This window comes from Streptopelia decaocto (genome assembly GCF_964273445.1).
Source record: "Streptopelia decaocto genome assembly, chromosome: 14".
Lineage (NCBI taxonomy): Eukaryota > Metazoa > Chordata > Aves > Columbiformes > Columbidae > Streptopelia > Streptopelia decaocto.
The window spans coordinates 12,935,195-12,954,398 of record NC_138669.1 but is presented as its reverse complement, the minus strand read 5'-3'; the positions used below and the strand labels follow the sequence as shown (position 1 = coordinate 12,954,398).

At 43.8% G+C, this 19,204-nt stretch overlaps 1 protein-coding gene across 8 annotated transcripts in view; it reads right to left on the bottom strand.

Annotated features, from left to right (window-relative positions):
- Positions 1 to 244: 244 nt before the first annotated feature.
- RIPOR3 (RIPOR family member 3) overlaps positions 245 to 19,204 on the bottom strand; it is a 52,063-nt gene continuing 33,103 nt past the window's right edge. For all 8 annotated transcript variants that reach the window (XM_082065200.1, XM_082065199.1, XM_082065194.1 and 5 more), the window contains 12 exons: positions 17,840 to 17,985; positions 10,962 to 11,091; positions 9,391 to 9,975; positions 8,614 to 8,753; positions 7,655 to 7,787; positions 6,806 to 6,914; positions 5,253 to 5,414; positions 4,930 to 5,088; positions 3,625 to 3,827; positions 3,303 to 3,386; positions 2,267 to 2,357; positions 245 to 1,212 (listed from right to left, as the gene is read on the bottom strand). In XM_082065200.1, coding sequence (XP_081921326.1) covers positions 1,112 to 1,212; positions 2,267 to 2,357; positions 3,303 to 3,386; positions 3,625 to 3,827; positions 4,930 to 5,088; positions 5,253 to 5,414; positions 6,806 to 6,914; positions 7,655 to 7,787; positions 8,614 to 8,753; positions 9,391 to 9,975; positions 10,962 to 11,091; positions 17,840 to 17,985 — 2,043 coding nt within the window. In that variant the 3' untranslated portion in view covers positions 245 to 1,111. The remainder of the gene's footprint in view (positions 1,213 to 2,266; positions 2,358 to 3,302; positions 3,387 to 3,624; positions 3,828 to 4,929; positions 5,089 to 5,252; positions 5,415 to 6,805; positions 6,915 to 7,654; positions 7,788 to 8,613; positions 8,754 to 9,390; positions 9,976 to 10,961; positions 11,092 to 17,839; positions 17,986 to 19,204) is intronic.

The window sequence follows — 19,204 nt, the reverse complement described above, 5'->3', positions numbered from 1 at the left end:
GTGGTCCTGCCAGCCTGAGCTCATCACAGTAACAACCTGAACTGGATAAGCAAACTGCACATTTCCAACATGAACAGCAGAACAGGAGCTCAGGCTGGTTCACAGACGGACAGAGAAGCGGCGCAGGACACACTGCAGGTCAAGCCGGGATGCGTGTCAAGCATCCTAATTCCCTTTGAGGCTGCAGTGCCTCGTACCCGTCCCCTATGCTACAAGTACAGCAGTAGGAAGCACTTGCAGGAACTTGTCTCTAATGTTTTATTAGAATTTTAGAAAACAGTATGAAATCCAACAAATAAATACTGAATAGAAAAGTAATATATATATAAAAAAATATATATACACACAAGCCAAACCCTTTCAAGTATTTTACCTGAAGCCAGGCTTCCCCGTATGGCTATGCTCCACCAAGTTAAAGTACTGAGTCAGGAGCCTGACAGCGGGTGTACGATAATGAGAAGTCTTGATCTATGACTAAATGAATAAATTCTAAAAACAACAAACAAAACAACTTACGCAGAGCTGTGCACACGTCGGCCAGACCTGCGCACGGCTGAAACTACACAGCACATCCTGCTGGGAACTGAGGACGGACCTGCCAGGCCTTGCTTGAACCTGCCCTCAGGTGGGATTACGAGGAAAACAGCTTTAGAAGTAACCAGCCTTCCCTTCTGCAAGTAAACTGTACATGGAAAAGACACCACCAAGCAATGCTGCTGGATTTTCCTAATGCATGTGGCAGATGTAAATTAAACAGTTCACAGGAAAACAGATCATGGTTGACTTACTGGAATTATCTGCCCCTGCTCCAGCTGTGGGATGGGGATTTTAACTCAAGTGACAACCTGGTTCTATACTCTCTCATGAGAGATCCCAGTTTCTATTTGTCCAGCAATGATTTCCATTGTGTGCTAAGGGGCAGTGAGAAAATATATTCCAGTCTACTTTGTGTAGACTCCAAACTGCCCCTTTGGGAAGAACCTGCACCCTGTGGGGCACAGCGTGTCTGTCACAGGGCACAAGGGAACCAGACACTGATAAAAAACCCAAATCCTCAGGTACCCTTATGTGGCTGTGAGGGAAATGCAATTCAGTTCCTCATATTCCACTACTAAAATACTGTGATTTCAATTTCAGCCTCTTGCTGTACAGTTTCTCTTAATTCACAGCAAATCCTGTCCATTTTCTCAAAGGCTTGCCGTCCTTTGTCACCTGTGAAGAAACAGAAAATACATCCTGTGCTGAGGAAAAGAAGTCAGAAACACCCTGAGAAAAGTGGTACTTCAGAAGTATTCTGTTGTGACCTCATCCAGAACTAACAAGAACTTCCAGCAGTAACAAACACATCTGAGGGAACAGGGCTCCAAAACCCACTAGAAGCCACCATGAGAAATCGGACCGTCTGTCAACATTTCCACAGGAGCAATGATCTGGTGCATCACCGCTGGAAAACGGGTTTTGTCGTACACATGAATCTGTGAAGCAAGTCTGGGGATCTCCAGAACTAACGAGACACTGAGATGAACAGGACATGCCCTCCAGCAGCTCCGCACCTCGGGTGCACAGCGCAGACGCTTCTGTGCCCTCAGGAGAAGCACAAATACTGTGCAGTGACCAACTGGGAGTCCTGACATTCCACCAGCAGCTCACGCCCCTGCAGATCTCCTGAGGTCAGGTGAAGTGACGGGGAACGGACCTGTATAAAACCATGTTGTTTGTACTCTTTAATGCTCCAGTACTCAGAGGGGAACCATTTGAAGAATAGGAATATCAAAATTAGAAGCAACTACTCAGTTTGTAGGTGGCTAGAAAAGATTACCAGACCTGAAGGGTCTGTTATTGTTCTGATATATAAAAGATCTCCAAAGCAGCTCAGCTGATCTCAGAGGTAGAAGAGGCTTCTGTCGAGATCTGTCAAGTTCAAGTGTCCTTCTTACAAAATCTAGATGAAACTGCTGATGCCAGCAGTACTATTAGGAAGTACTCCAGCAGCACGGTCAGCACTTTCAGTACTTATCTGCAACCATTGTAAATAGTTGAGTGGTTCTTAAAGTGCCTTATCCTACAGTAATCTCCATGGTCTGCTCTACAAACTGTAACAGGAGCCTTCAGTTACTGCATGTGGTATGAAGTTTATCTTAAGGGTATGAAGCAGCCGTTAACAACACATTTCCATTGCCCCGGAGGGGTTCATGCCCAACTTCCGATTCTGCACTATTTTGTGTTATTTTTTTTTATAATCGCTGAAGTAGTGTGACGGACTCACCAAAGGACAGCGTTGTTTCCCTGGCCGCGTTCCTCACGTCCTCCACTTCGGACTGGCACAGGTGGGCAACCTGCTCAATACTCTCCACACCCTGGTTGAGAAAAGGAACGTTGGCAACAGCAGCTTTTCAGCAAGTGTTTTGGTGAACACGTTTCGCAAGGTAAACACACACGCGACCTCCCACCTCTTCTCGCATCTGAATCTGCTGTGACCTCTCTCTGCTCCCCCAGCATTTCAGCTCCCAATTATCTGTTCTAAGCGCGACCGCACCTCCGCTGCTTTCCCTCCTGGGCTGGGGTGTGAAAGAGCGTAAAGGTTCTCGGGTGCAGTTCGCTGCTGCAGCACCGTTAAAACAGCGTAAAGCAATCAGGGCCTTCACTGAAAGAGTCAGTGCAGGTTGTACAAGGGCAACATTTTACTTTGCAAATATGACTTTGAGAGTAAGACTGATTTGTTGGGCCTATCTTGCGACTGCCTGTTTGTAGAAACTGTGCTCACAATAATGCTTTGTGTGCAAACTAATGTACTACAGACTTGTGGCTGTCAGAAAGCTTTAAATCTGTCCTGACAGTTTTTTTAGAATAGCAATGCAAATTACTTCTATGTTCTGAATATAATGAGCTATTGTTAAAAGGATGAACCGATTTAAGTTTAAATGTTTACAGTTAAGGCTGACTCTATATAGAGCTGACTCGCTCATTTTTCTCCATGCTGGATGTCCCCCAGTCAGCCAGTGTCGTCCTGCACCACTGAGAATGCTGTAGGAGCTAGAAAACATCCTTTCTGCTGTTGTACTGTCCTGCCAGATCCAACGGAGACACTCCAGACGCCCGCAGCTCCCTCTGCCTGCTGCCCTTGAATCATTACATTCATAGTCTGGAACTTTGGCAGCCAAAGAGTTCACTAATTCCAAATAGAAGGAAGCTGAAAAAGTAACCCTAACAGCTATGGGGGAAAAAGAAAAAGCTAGATACAGTTTTGCATCTAGCAATTTTGGCCAGACATGCACAGTAAAAGTAGAGCTGTAAACACTTACTCTGAGATTTTTCAGGGCCAAACATGCAGCTTGCTGGAGTCTTGAATCACAGTCAGCTAAAACATCGGTGTAAAAAAAGAGAGCCTGGAGGAAAAAGGAGAAAAAAGAAAGAAGAAAGGCTTTATGAACTTAAGCATAATCAGGCACTCGGACTGGCATTAACACCATCTTACGTATCTTCAGCGGAACAGAGGATGCAGACAAGTCACTTGAGCACCGATGCAGTTTAGTTCTAGTTGGCGAAGCGCAGAGAGCACAAAAGTGCTACCCCAGGTGTATTTCAGTGTCTATTTAGAGAAGCTGTAACAAATGCAGCCGTTACCTTTTCCCTGAAGCTCCTGTTGGCCGCGGCGCGGGCCAGGACGGCCGTGGCCGCTTTGCTGACTCGGTGGTTGTCGTCGAGCTGTAAAATCCCCAGAAGCCGTAAAGTCTGTGGCAGGGGCTGCAGTTTGTTCAGGCGCTTTCCTTTCAGTTTTTTAAGAGTCTTGAGCCGCCCAGGGCATTGTAGCTCCTCAATTAGCATCACTGCAAGCGAAAGGACTCAACTTCAACTGACAAACAAAGACGTTATCAAGAGAAGACAATCTCCTCTCTAATTTAGCCTCCTTTAGCCACACACAGTTATTCACAAGGTTAATAAGTAGCCAAGCACAGCAGGAAGCAAATCAGGACAAGTGCCCCTTTGACCATCCTGTCTTCCTCCCCTTCATTGTTTCATTTCCTCCTGTGCCAAAATCCTCTGACGAACAGAGCAGAGACGATTATTTCACAACATCAGTTCACAGGGTGCAGCGGAGCCCTGATCCTTGTGGGACCCGAGTGCAGCGAATACAACACACAGTGCAAAAGAACCTTCGGACATCGGGACAAACGGGCTAATCTTAAAATAATGAAAACACAATCAAGCAAAACACTTTTCAACGTCTCTGCAAGATTTAGCTGGATTGGTCAGAGAGAAAACACTCCAGCTTTTTAAAGATGAGAAATCAGGCACTGGATTGACAGTTTAAATTCAAAGTATATTCCAGGTCCTTCTCACTGACTCGCAATGCACAAGTTCTTAATCCCCCACCAGATGAGTCCTCTACAACAAAAGAAGACTAAAGATGCAGCCAATAGCAGGAGTATTTTTTAAATCATTCTTTTCTGATACAGACTAAGTTTTAAAGTACTTTCACATGTTGGATGAGACTTCAGCAAGACACTGGCTACCTCATGCTAGAAAATGCACGTTAGTAACCTCTGAAATTTTATTGTTATCATCTCTGATTCCAGCTGCACCAGTCACACAAAGCTACAGACATTTACTCCGTCTGTCGGTCTGGCTATGGATTGCCGCCAGCTTGGTTTCTGCTTTAACTTCAGAATATCACAGAACCCACTTTTTAGGGCACTTCAGATACACCATCCTGCTTTGTTTCTACCCAGTTAGACAGAGGCATCAAGCATGTTTTTCTTGTTATAATTTAAATTGCATCATCATAAGGGGAATTAAAATGGAAATAAATTGTCAGTGCGATGGTTGGGCTGTTTTCTGCTCTCAAAGTACATCTTGAGCAGTAACCTGGCCAGCAACAGCCAGCGCTGGGCTCTGAGGCCAAGCGAAGGAGCCAAGTGCAGCCTTTACCTTCTTTAGCAAGCTTGCCCAAGTGTTTCTCCAGGCTGGCAATGCGGTGTTTCTCCAGGTAGCTATAAAATTGGAATAAAGTAACCGGTTCTGTTTGGAGGCACAGAGAGGAGAGCAACCCGTCACAGGTAACAATCTGCTCCAGCAACCTCTGCAATACTGGAAGTAACACAGAAAAGAAAGGAGAAAATGAGAGGTTGGTTAGATGGAAGCTGTTTTTTAAAAAAGAAAACACAAGTTTTATTTTTTTTCAAATGCACAATTTTTAGCCACGCGATACAATGAAGCCAGAGGGGCCCTGTGTTCAAGGAACAGACCGGTACCTGCTTCTAACTGACGGGGGTATTTTTCCTTCACTTTAAGCGTCAGTGTGTATTTGAGTGCATGGCGGAATCTTTCTGCTGAAGCAAGCAAGATGCTGCCCGGCTCCGCGAGATCGCTCCAGATTTTCAGATAGTGCTTCTTCTTTTTAGCCTTCTGAATAACTGCAACAAAAAAATCCACATTTCGAAAAGCTAGTGAGCCCCAGCAGATTTTGGATTTTACGTGAGAATTAGGCACCAGATGGCATATCTACAGACGCGTCAGCATAACTCGCATTTGCGTTATGTGGATGGCTTTGTTCAAAGCGGGAGATTTGCTGCCAGTATTTTAACATCTGCAAGCATTGATTTCACCAAGCTTGGGCTGAGCTCCTAGACTGTCATTGTGAGACCCGAATGAGACGCCTAGCAACTCTTCTGCCTCTCATTATTCATTTCATCCCAGCATCTGAGTCAAGTTCCAGAAGAACTTTCTGTGAGTTTAAGTGTTTCCACTTCTAAAGCAAGAGATGGGCCATTTCCAGCATTCTAGAGATCCCGTCTGATGCACCTTCCCAAGTGGAGAACTCTGAACCTCGCAGGCTTTTTTCCGTCAAACACTTCAGAAGAGCACTTGAAGCAATACCCTGTGATTTCTCACTGTCATTTAAACCCTATAATTTCACACTCTCACCTACAGAGATGTTGAACTCGTGTCCTGCATTTAAGACTCCTACACATTCCTCGTCCCATCATGCCAAAGGTCCTTTGCTCCAGGGAACAGCTTATTCTCACATCCTTCAGGATAAAATCTGTCAGCAAATGCTTCCAACTAAAATTTACATCCCTGCCACTATATTTACCAAGATGAGAACAAAGCCCTTCAAAATCTCCCATTGTGCCATTATCACTTTGTCACACCCAACAGTCAAAAGAAGGATTTAGTGCGGAAAGACCTGCCATGGGAAAAACTGCACACCCACCTTTGCTTGCAAATGTGTGCACAAGTTGGGCTGCTTGCTTACTACAGTAAAAGCATAGATATTCTGCTGTTCTTTGACTGCAAACTCCATCACCTATAACATCACTGTTTCTAAGACACACCAGTTCAGCTCCTATTTCTTTGAGCTGAACATCTTCAAATCTTTTCCTTCCTTGCAGGAAAAAAAACCCAAATGAACTATGAGCCCTGTTTTTTCTAAGAATCCCAGCATTGGAAGGGCCCTGGAAAGCTCATCCAGTGCAATCCCCCCATGGAGCAGGAACACCCAGATGAGGTTACACAGGAAGGTGTCCAGGCGGGTTGGAATGTCTGCACAGAAGGAGACTCCACAACCTCCCTGGGCAGCCTGGGCCAGGCTCTGCCACCCTCACCGGGAACAAGTTTCTTCTCATCTTTAAGTGGAACCTCCTGTGTTCCAGTTTGCACCCATTGCCCCTTGTCCTAAGAGCAGTTTTAATTATGTGACTGTTTGTAAGGAATTTAGAATGAAACTGTGATGTGTCTGGAGAAGCTCAGTGTTACCTGTACCTCTCACGTCTCTGCTGTGCCTTAGAATAACGCAGTTACTCACTTTCTTCAACAGACATATCCAAGACATCCCCCAGGACTCGCGTCTGCTCTGATACTTCTTCCAAAATGCTCTCCTGGACCACCTGGGCTACATTGGGTGATCTCAGTTTCTGAAATGCAACATGCTTATCTTAGCAGCTGAAACAAAGGCAGCACCAAGCTCAACATGAACAAGTTTCTCAGACTTGAACTTCTAGAAGTCTGAGAAAACACCAGCTGCACTCAAATGGCCTCTTTGCCCATCACAGCGTGGACAGGTCACTTCTGAGTGCAAAGCTGCTCAGCAGAATAGGTTGAGTAAATCATATTATGCTGGAATAGGCTGTCCAGCATTTGACATTCTTCTCTGTCCCCATCCATTGACAACTGCAGCAGATCAAAACCAACGGCCACACCATCCCCTGCTGCACACCCCCATCCCAGGCAATACTTTTGAGAACAACAATGTGCTTGAGTACTATAACCGAAATTGAGGATTGAGGTCTCAAAGGGAGATAGGAGTTTTTTCTTGATCTACATACTACCAGTAGTAGCAGTTTCTCATTAATTAAAAAAATTGATCACCTGTTATTGGTGCATAATTCAACCCAAATCTGTCCCACTGCATTAGCAGCCTGCTTTGGGCACAAAGGTGTTATTTAGAGCTTCAGCAAAGCCCAGAGGCTGAAAAAAAACCCAGCAGCAACATTTTGTATGACATGTTCTGTGCATACACACGGCATTTTGGGGACTCAATTTCTATTCTGAGTCTTTCTGCTCTATGAAAGAACCAGCTACGTATTCACTTCTGTCTGTAACCAGAACCAACAATTACAACCAGTACCCTGGAAACCCACAGGCTACTCCTTACCTGCAAAAGACCTTTGCACAACTTCAGATGAGTTATCAAGAGCGTGTCTAAGTTGTCATCGCCAGTCGTTACGTCCCTTGCTTCTGTTCCTGTGTCACAGCTCGGGGACTGAAGCGTGCTGTCATTGTACGTGCTGTTGAGATGAGGGAAAAAGAAGTTAAAACGTGACCTCAGCAGCAAATGAATGTGAAGATGTCCGGTCTCAGCAGCAGCCTTCAAGCAAGTTGCAAGAGTACAAACCAGGTAGCATTTAACAGATAACACCATTTTTTAATCACATTTAAGACATTTTCTAAACACAAGGACTTTATTTCTACAACTCATTCCAGAACAGCAATAGCAGATCAGGTGATCCCACAAAATCCCATTTTGGAGAATCAATACCAGGAAAATCAATACACTTCAGATAATGTGAACTGAGTTGCTGGATCATTTGCAGTGTGTCAACTGCAAAAGCAGCACGTAGAACAGACAAATCCCTTTGTGTTCTCCCAGCTTGATGATACCATGAGTGTGGTAAGTCTCCCAGGATCAGGTTTATAGCTCTGGAATGTAAGTTTCAGTGCTACACAACTTGCAAAATGGAAAGCAAGAACAGGCAGAAGAGCTCTGTAAGTCACTAGTAGCTCTCTCCCTCACTAGCGCAGGGCTGCTCAGCATCACCCTGATAATCCCGTTTCCCGCAGTCCCACGCATTAGGCCTTCTCCCATCCCCTTCAGGTATCGCTCTGCAATGTTTTCTCTAAGTTCAGTTTAACTCTCCCGCTATTTCAATCTGGTAGGTATTCCGAATTATGAATCTCAGAGTATTAAATAAAGGTTTCTGTGCTGGATGTTTATACAAACAGCTCTGCGCAATCTTTACTTCGCTGAGTATCGTGTATCAATAAGTGTTGCTGGGAACAGCTCTCACTCCCCCTTTCCCTTGTCTCCTGTAACACAGGGCTGCAGATACATACCCAATACTGGCTGTTCTTATGCTTCCAAATAACGAAAGCTCGTCAGCACTACAGTCGGCATTTAAAAAGTCAAAACTTTCCAGTACTGTCTCCACCATCAGACTTTCCATAGATGAATGTTTTTGATGAAGCGTCGTTAGCTGTTGAACAAATGAAAGGTAAAAGATTGTTGTTTATGGTTATCAAGTCATTTTGCACAAGTTCTTTGCTGTTTTTCAAATCATTCCTAATAACAAATCAGTTTGCTTTTCTGATTTCATTCTTTACAGATCAGGAAAGTCAGCTCTTGGTACTGCACTCTGATCCCAAAATAAGATTGCTAACTGAATTCACACTATGCTTCAGTACTTCTGTCTCTCTGTCTCTTTGGATTCCCATGCCTGTTAAATTTGGTACAAGAGCTGATTTTCTCTGCATCTTCCACTGTCAGTGCAATTGTCACTTATTCCCCATTTCAGATCTAGAAATAGCAATCTTGGGGCTCTGTCACATTCCAGTGTAGCATCCAAGAACTTTGCTATCAATACTGGATTTCATGGGGTGTGCACACAGCCTAGGAAGGCAGCCTCCGAGAGGTGCTGTGCAACAGCGCTCCTGCAGAGCTGGCTCTCCAGGCAGCTTTTCCTGAGCAGTGCCTGACCTCTGGTGGCCAAGCTGGCTTTGTGGGAACATGCCATCAATGCACCCTTTGCACAGAGTCATGGAACTTCTACAGTTTTAGGAGTCACAGGGGAAGCTACAGCTACACCATCTACTGAGAGTAAAACACTACCATACCTTTAATTTATCCCTCAGGGATGAAACCTGGTATTCCAATTTCTCCAGCTGGGCTTTCCCCACATCATGTAATTTCAGTAAGTTTAACACTTCAAGAAGAGTCTTATCAATTGACTTTGTACATCCATCTAGTTTTAGCCTATTTGCAGCATTTGAGCTTTTCTGACTAATGTCCTCTTGCTCTGTCAGACGGCGATTTCTGGTCTGGTTGAAGGAATCTCTGCTACCTTTGCGACGATTCAGAAAACTAGATGGGTGATTTGGAAATCCATCCACACATGGAGTCTTCTTCAGGATATCTAGAGTTGTGTGATTTGGAAGAGGATGCTGTTGTTCTTCAGCACTAGACTCTTTAATAATCACTGATGGCAACATCCTGTGGTCCAGAGCTGGAGTTGTGTTTCTGGATTCTGTCCCTTTCTGATCCTCACTGCTGAACGAGTCTGCCTCACTTGTCTCTGCAGGATTGTGAGTTTTGTTCCTTCCAGGCACATTAAAATCACAGGCAGCCAAGTAGCTCAATATGCTGGGGGTCTGAGCTTCATCACTTACATCCCCTTGGTTCTGCCTTTGCTGCAAAACAGACTGCAGCGAACAGATTCGTAAGCGAACACACACATAACTGAAAAGCATAAGACACCATCTAAGATGAAGAACTGGGGTTTCCTGTTCTTGGAAACACACTCACACACAAACTGATCAAAACCACAGGGCTCTCATGCACAAAGGAGCTCACCAACACAGACTGGACAGAAGAAACTATCAAAACAAAGTACTAAGAGCCCACTGGATGAAGGAAGCAGAGCAGTAGTGACTGTGCTTCACAACTTTCAGATGAATGTTACCAAGACAGCTAAAAAAATGGTTTCTGGAAAAAGAACCTTGCCAAGCAGCTGTCAGGTCACATCAGCTCAGGACAGAATGTGAACATACTGGTTGGAGGAAATGTTCATTTTTAAGAGTCAAACATACCCTGTACAAATAACAGACCTTTCTGAAGAAGACTGCGTATTCTGCTGCCTTGGTGAGGCAACACCAAACCTGACTTAGACTTGATGTTAGGAAACATACATATGATGTTACCAGTGTTTGATATGTATGGCAGAACTCACAGGATCACATAGAACAACCATTAAAACAAAACCCTCTTGAATGAATGAGAAGGGATGGGGTTTTCTTTGCCCCTGGGCTCCACTTGGCAGAAGGTGGGGTGAGGAAGAGGAAGGCCTGTTTCACAAGGCACCTCTATGGCACCATCCTGCTCCATGGCTACTGACACAGACGGGTTTCTTGTTTGATTCCCACTGCAGACTGTCACAGCAGGTACCCACACCTCTACAATTCTGCCTGCCAAGAATATTTGGCATGTTTTTTTCTTGTACAAAATCTGAAATGCAACTCAAAAGAATAGGGGTTAAAAGAAAAAAAAAAATAACAAAGCCTCAAAATAAACTGCAATGGCCTTGGAGTGCTACGCTTCCACATTTCTAATGTTCTTCAATAGTCTAATCTAATCCAAAAATTGAATCCTAGGTCCACCCTGTGTGTTTCGCTTTCCTTGGCGTACTCACCAGGTAGTATTTCTCTCTGAAGCTGGGAGTGTTTGGGGGGGTCCAGTTGTACAGCGAGCTCTTCCTGCTACCCACCGAAAACTTGGCAGTGCTTCCAGGTGACAGAAACAGGTTCTCCGTGTCAAAGGGGCTGTAGCAGAAGACACAAAGGCCCAAGTGTCAGTAAGTCCAGAAAGCACAGGGGACGTTTAGCAGCGTGAACAGCTGCCAGGATTTGAACTGCGACATTTAATAAACAACACAGGGAATGAAAGGAAAGAGACTGCCCCTCTGCCCAGTATCCGTGATTGCACCAGCAGAGAAAGAGGTAGGTGAAAAGGTTGCCTATTTTACACGGAATTCTCAGCACCCTTGAGACAGAGACCTGTGCCATAGTCTTTGGAAGATGAATCCCACAGCCCCCAAGCCTGCAGTGCTCCCCATCCTGCCACACACCCCACACTAGCAGGGGCAGAACGGGCTGCTTGCTGACAGCCACCGACACACCGCACCGGGCAGGGAGGAACATCGCACACTGTACATGTAATAAAGGAAAACTGTCATTAATTTCCCTGCTGCAGAGCACACACCACCTGGAAAAGCCACTAAAAAAGGTTCATTATCCTTTGAATATTAATTTGATTTTTCATTACCCTTCAAATATTAATAAACACCGCCTTTGGCTGGCAGAGGAAGCTAGTACAGTGGTATATGACAAGTTACGCGGTCCATACAGTCATGGATGAGTCCAGTTGTAGCCCCAGGGGACACCGGCTACGGTCTACAGGAGTTGGACAAGTCCTGCTCTAAAGTGTTTCCAATTACCTACCATTCATTTCTCAACTGCTTTGCAATGCAGTCTAAGGAAACTTAGACAAACTATGTCCCTTGACACAGCTCAGCTGACCAGAAGAGGGAAAACATACTGAAAGTTAAGCAAAGCAAGTTTGTTTTTTTCTGTATGTTACTTTTGTTCCCTACTGATATGTCTTGTAGCACCAAAATAAAGTTTGTTTTTCCACTTAAATGCTGGCATTTTAAAAAAAAAAAGTGAATTGTATGTAACAATTCTAGTCCCATAGAGAGAAATATAATGACCAAACAGCAGGATAAAGTCAGCTGCACTTAGCTGTACAATATAGAAGTCTGAAAAGATCCAAACAACAACGAGGACTAATCAATTACAGGGAAATTAAGCTCTGGTCTCTAGCAGAAATTGAAGAGCAGAGCTCCAGTTCTCTCCAGCTTCTCATGTCGCACGGGGACAATTCTCAGCAGCATCCTGCAGCAATCCAATGCACCACTGTCCTCCTCAGCACGGAGGGAACGCTCTGTGAGCTCCTCTAATACAGGTTAATTGGCTAAATTAACCAGTGTCACTCAGCTGGGGCTCATCAAACAGGCCAGTTCCATGGAGTCACATTAACAACCATCTGCATTGTCTCACTATGCAAAAGATAAATCAGGTTTCAGACAGTAAGAGCCTGTTTGCCAGAGCCTGCTATGTTTACTGATGGAAGCAAATTACTCCCATCCATGATGTTCCTTTAAGAAGAGTCACAGGGACTCATTCCTCAGATTTTTCATTTTTAGCTTTTAATATAGCAATGCAGTAATGCAAAGTGACACTTTGGAGGAAAGGGATGGGAATAACAAGCTAAATCTGTTTTGCCTCTTTAACAACTACTAAAACCCTGTAGCAAAATGCAGCTATTCAGCTGCCCTCCAAACAAGAACACGCACTCTGTTACTGCAAGAAAATGAGAGAGCAAAGCAAAGGGCGAAAGAAAATCTGAAGTCTGCTCTCAAGCATCTATTATCTCTTGGTTGTAAGCTCTTCGGGCATGATCCATCATCTTGTTCCACATTTGTACAGCAAACAAAACATCATGCTGCGAGAGATCTACAAATCCATCTCTCTCAGCATCTTGACATTGACAGAAGCCAGTAGGAGATATTCAGGGGAAAAGCATAGGAAATAAGTCAAATATAGTAGGCTTTCCCCAGACACACGCTCAAATTTGAGGCAATCCATAGCTTACATCTGTCATGCACCAGACTTTGCAAGCAGACTATTGCCTTTAATTGTCACATGCTTTTCCTTAGTTAGTCTAGTCACCTCCTGAAATCACTGAGAGAAAAATCTCTGCACAGGTCAGGAGTATGGACAAATTTAATTACCTAACTTTAAATTGTGGAAAAAAGTACTCTGACTGGGGGGGACTATCTGTGCCTGCACTGAGAGAAACAGTGGCAAATCATTTCCTTTCCACATTCCCCACAGCAAGTGCCTCTAAGCCTGTGCAGTGTTATCCATCAACACCTTTTCAAGGCTGAAAAATTCTATTAAAAAAAAAATAAAGTGTAAGCAGCTCCACTTTTCTGATCGTCTTTGCTGTCCCCATTCCATTTCTACATTGCTAAACACACTGGCCTTTGGTTATGACTAATTACAATATTGGCACTAAACGCACAACACTCCAGTGCCATCATTGGCCAAGACCAGTGTCAGCAAACATAACTCCCCTTTAGCTTCCCTGAGCACCAGTGCAGGACTTCAGTGCTCAACTCCAAAACCCAGCTTGAAGGGGTTTATAATTCATCAGAGCTCACGTTTCCCAGGTTGAACCTCCCACGCCAGCAGCTTGGCACCCGCACACAGTCAGCGGCACCTCAGCCAGCACTCCCAGGGAGACACCGTTTTGTCATAAGCACCAAAGCTGTGGAGGGATGGAAGACGTGAAATTTCTACCGTTTCCCTCATCCTGCTGCATTTCTCTGTTGGGTGTGCAAGGAGGACGCTTCTTGGTTTTTGTTCAGAGGAGCAAAAGTAATGAGGCAGAACATGTAAGAGCTGAACTAAATCTGGTTTTCAGCCCCATGGGATCCACCCTCCTTCCTCCCACTGCCAAGACAGTGCCCTCAGCACTCTCCATGTATTAAATACCACCAGGACAGAAGGGCTCCTGGTGGACAGACCTGTTTGAATCCCATTACTAAGCCTGTGAATCCAGACTTACATTAACAAAACAAAACATTCTGGTCAACTGGATTGGACTCACCATTAACAGAGATTTCTTTCCCTCCCCAATTGAACACAGGTGAACATGCCCATACAATTTTAACAGTGTGATCGTTGTTAGGTTTCTACTCCTCATTAAAGCATAAGAAGCACTGGCATCAAGGTTAGTACAGCTTATCACAAATCTAAGCTATGAAACACCACTTGCACCAAGACCACAGAGGTGCGCTGATGGACCACTGCTTAAAGCTGCCTGCACCAGTAACTACCTATTCACAGAACTTTTCATCTATAAGAGCAAGACTGTCAGTAGTTATGTATCAAGAAAACCCCAGACTTTCTTTTTTTATTCTCCTTTAAGGGGTTTTTTTGTTATTTATTTGTTTTCCTCCTCCACAAACTTTGTGAGGCCAGCACACACTTGCCAGGCCAGCACACACTCAAAGCAGGCAGAAATGACAAGAGTGGTTCTGTATGGATGGTACCCTCAGATCCCAGTACAGGGTGTTCACTGAAATTCTGAAAAGAGAATAGAGGCTTTCTCTTTGTCCTTCATGGGAGAGAATTCAGACTGCTGTTTAGGTTGGCAAAAAAAACCAAAGTCTTCTGCCAAACTGGCCAACAAAGCCGTTTTGCAACAGGCCCCAACTCATTCACACTCCTCATGGCATAATCTATAAAGGAGCTGAAGGAACTTTTGTCAGAGCCCAGAAGACTAGTGGCCTGTTTAAAGAATATATACATTTAGAAGTGGAAGAGTGATCCGCACTTGGATTTCTCACAAAGCAGATCTAGACTGAAAGCTTGCCTCTCAGGGGAGTCTGCGCAAATGAGATGGATTTGTTTAGTTATTCTTAAATCAAAGGGAAAAGCAGCTGTTATTTTGAGTGCTCTGTCTTTGCAAACAGAAACACCCTGAGTTATCACCATGCGATTTCTCCTTTCTGTAAATGACTTCAGCAAACAGGCTGTCAAAGAGAAGGAGCCTGCCAGTTCTGTGCAGAAGTGCTCTGGAGAGTCCACTTGGTACGATACCAACACATTTCACGGAACTTAAACACAGCAGAGACACGCAGACGGAGATTTCTCATACACTGAAAAATTCCAAGTGGGATTAACTCCCAAAGCCAGCACGTCACCACTAGCCCTGCTCGCAGCTCAGCTGGGTGACGCTTGTCCCAAATGCCACAGAAATGCTCATCTTGCCAGTCAAAAGCTGCACTCCGAGCTGCGAGCTACGGCAACAATCCAGCATCAACACCATTTAGATAGTATTTTTCTCGAAAATGTAGTCACAAGTATAATTTGCTTTGAAGATTTAGGCTATTATCTGAGAAACTACACAATATCCCAGAATAGAAAGGGATTTTCCTCATATAGTCATTTTGGAAGAACAACTTCTGTGCATAATTATTTACACAAGTCATCGACAGTGAAGAAAGGCAAGCAAGTAGATCCAGAAAAAAGTACATGAAATGAATCTATCTATGAGGTGCCATTTGAGTGGGTTAAGAAAAGATTTCTTCCAGACTCCACTACGAATGTGCCGGCTCTCAGCACAGCACTTCCCGTATTAGGGGAAAACAAGATTTTATACCTAGTTCAATAAAGGAAGGATATTTCCTTCACTGTACAATTGTAGCTTCTGAAGACTTTAGGCTTGAAGTCAATGAAAAAGGACTTTCCCTATAAGAAAAGCATTTCTGCAAGAAGAGTCCTTTCAGCTCTGAAATTGCATATAGAGTTTTTGATCATTTTATATCCAGATTAAAGGCAGTGCAAGTTTTGGCGGTGTGCGCTTGTTGCAAAGTGAGACAACAAATAAATGTATCAGACTTTGCTGGGGATGGTATAGGAGCCCATATACCCTCCATGCCCCTTTTCTCTCCTCCTTTCCTCAATATTAAGATGTATGAATGTCAAAACAGAATATTTTAATTTGCCTTCATTTTAAAGGGCTGTCATTTCAAAAACTAGTTAAAAAAAATATCTATTTCATGCAACCTGCACCACCCTCACTCCAGTTCAGTTTTTGATAACACTGCCGTGAATGTTTCTGCTTTCAGATTCCAATGGGAATTCACACACAAGGGCACAAGTAAGAGGAATTTTCATAGGACACAGAATGCAAGATCACAGCAAGCTTCTGGAATGAGGCTTTGTTGCTCAACTAATTAGTGGCTCAACTTCTCAAATAATAAACAGAGGCCTCAAAAGTCTCAGAGCAGCTGCAGCACCTCAGCAGAACAAAACATACACTGATGCCCATTGTTAGATCTCCGGAGGACAAAGTGTCATAACCAGGTGCAGGCAAAACTCTGCCGTGCGAGTTTATTTCTCATTGACTTAGAGCAATATGTGTGTGTGCTTGAAAACAATTTTCAGATGCTGTTAGCAAGACTCATGTTTTGGCCCAATTGCATGGACAAGACAACAGTAAGTTTTGAGAACCACAGCGTACACAAAAGACATTCAGAAAATAGTATGTTGATCAATAAAGCTTTTTTTTTCCTCAGTCCCAGAAATGCAGCCTGAAAACTGTTTTTCAACAATTCAAGAGGAATTGCAACTGAAAAGCTTTGTGGTATTTCTGCTTTTAGTTACTTTACCTTAGGGGCAGGGAAACTTTTCTCTTACCAAAAGATCTGTTTGGCAGACCACACACTCACCACATACAAGCTTTTTTATTTGGGGCTAATTTTGAAGAAAGCAAGAAACCAGCATGGCCAGAGAAGAAGAGTTTTATAAGCCTGAGTCACAGGTGAGTCTGGCCTGCAAGGCAAAGCTTCCTGCCCTTCCTAATCTGAACACTCTTCAGGTGTTGCTTTTCTTCGAGAGTGCCTAGATCCATAAGTCATCACAAAGTGGCCTTCCAAGAAGGTCCTTATCATGGAGGCACATTCAAATGCCTCTTTACCACACCGGGTTGGGAAGAACTGAGGGCTGTAGTAAGCCTGGTACAAAAGTACAAGTGAAGAGTGTCCATTGTTTAATTGGGCACTTTACTGAGGTGGCCAGATTTAACCCCTGGACAGTAATAAATGGAAACAGGTTAAAAACCTTTGTTGAAGACTCTTAGTATGGACCTACAGTCCCATAAAGCAGAAATAACAGTACTGTCTCAAAAAAAAAAAAAAATCTATGGTGGCATGTCTAGAGTACAAAAGAAGTTCCAGTGCAGCATCCACAAAAGTGAGAATTTGCTTTTAATAACACAGTAATCCACTACAAAAATTTTACAAATTATAAAACAATTTAACAGGTCATATGTTCCATGAAAATACTCAGCTCTTTTAAAAGTGCACCTGCAACCAGGCTTCCCTGTAGTGCACAAACAGGCTGTGTGTCAATAACTCCAATCCTAGTGTAAATAAGGAAGGTGCCAAGTCTTTGGTAAAGCTCCCTTTTTAACAAGTTGTGGTCTTGTAATGGTGATTGTCCTAAAATTTCAACTATAGTTTTCATTGTGCCTAGAAGTTGCTATTTGCTGTTTCTTTTCACCATCTTTAAGAATATTGTTCATGTTTTATAGTTGCACATACATTGCGTGGAGCTAGACTTGTGTGTTCATTCTGAAGAGCAGTAAAAGCCTGCTGGTGAGTCCATGTGGCCATGGCTCTGGTAACACCAGCACAAAGAACCAAAGGGTCACAGAAATAGCTTCTGTCCCTCCCCCTGCTCCCTGAGGACCAGTCCCAGAGTCAGAGACCAGCCCAGGAGCCGGGGCTGCTGTGAGGAAGCGTGTGGCTGCTGCCTATCCTGCCCCTGCTCTGCAAATAGAAAGAGGACTATGATGTTGAATGCTACTAAGTGACAGACTTAGGAACCTTTATTTCAAATTTCTAGCTCCAGTTTTTTTCATTAAAGCTGTACTTACTTCCAGAGGACCTCCAGCTGTAGCTTGATGGTGCCCAGTTCAGTTATATCCACAACAATCGACTGAGGCTTGGTTGTAAAGAAGTTTATGCTGTCACATGTCACAATACCAACTAGAATAGTGGCCAGTCCTCGCAGCTCTGTCACCTGCAGGGACAAACATACCGATTTTCATCTTAGCAGACACTCCTAAGCCATGTTCATGGCAAGGAGAACACCCCAGGCTCACAAACTTAAAACCTTGATACTCAATTCTGGGCTTCTAAACTGTTGAGAGCCAACGTCCCCACAAGGACTATGCCACAGCTACTGGCTGGAAAAGAGGAAAGGAGTCATACGAGTTGGAGAGCAAGAGCTGTTCAGCACTTCTGACAACAGAATTTGGTAGACTATGAATTTAAGAAAAATTAGTCTGAAATTTGGAAATCCTAGGTCTGGTATACATACAAATAGTTGTCGTTTCTGTAGACAAGCTAGACTCTGTACTGTATTAGAACAATGCTGTCATCAAAGTACATATTACAGAGAAGTAGATCAGCCTACCTACACTAGACTATTGCAGCTTTCAATTGCCTAAAGGATCTGGGAGCACAACTCTCTGCATCCGTCGTGACCTCCTGACTGTCCTCAGCTCAGCTGTGGACCCAAATCAGAACTTGTAAGTGGCAGCTCTTTGAGTTTGTTATCAGTGTAGTTACAGGCCTGTGTTTTTTCCATCCTGGCACTTTGCTTCTTGAACTATTTAAAAAAAAAAAATCTAGTCAAATATTTGCTATAAAAACACACTTCCAATTGAAGATCAAGGTGTTCTGGAAGCACATAAAGCATCAGACTCAGCAGAGAATTTTAGCACAAGTGCCTAAAAGTCCACTTTGGGAATTAGTTACATGCTTACATCTCCTTTAAGAGCTGGCAAAAGTTTTGTTGCTAGGATCCTCTTGGAACACTCTTTGGCACTTCAAGCTTTTTTTTAACCTACATATTCATACTGAGTGAAGATTATTAAGTACAAAGTGGAAAGAGCAGGAGGGTATGGAGAACTTTAGTCAGTAGATTTTCATAAGCTGACAAAAAGAATAAAACTTGTCTTTGTCATACAAAGTAATACAAGTTTTTACAACTATTATGGGAAAACAGGGGTCTAAATTAGCCTCTCACCTGATCTTCATTGTGCAGTGGCAGCAAAAAAACACATTATAAGCACATTTCCAAAGGCTGCGCTGGCAAGATGCCAAAGAGTCTCTCCTATGTAACCCAGTTGTTGCTGCCAGATAGGAGGGGAACATTGCAATAGCTGCTTTCACACAGCTGCCAAAACTTGAAGCCCTGCACTGGCACAGTTTCCTGTTAGAATAGGATCCAGCAC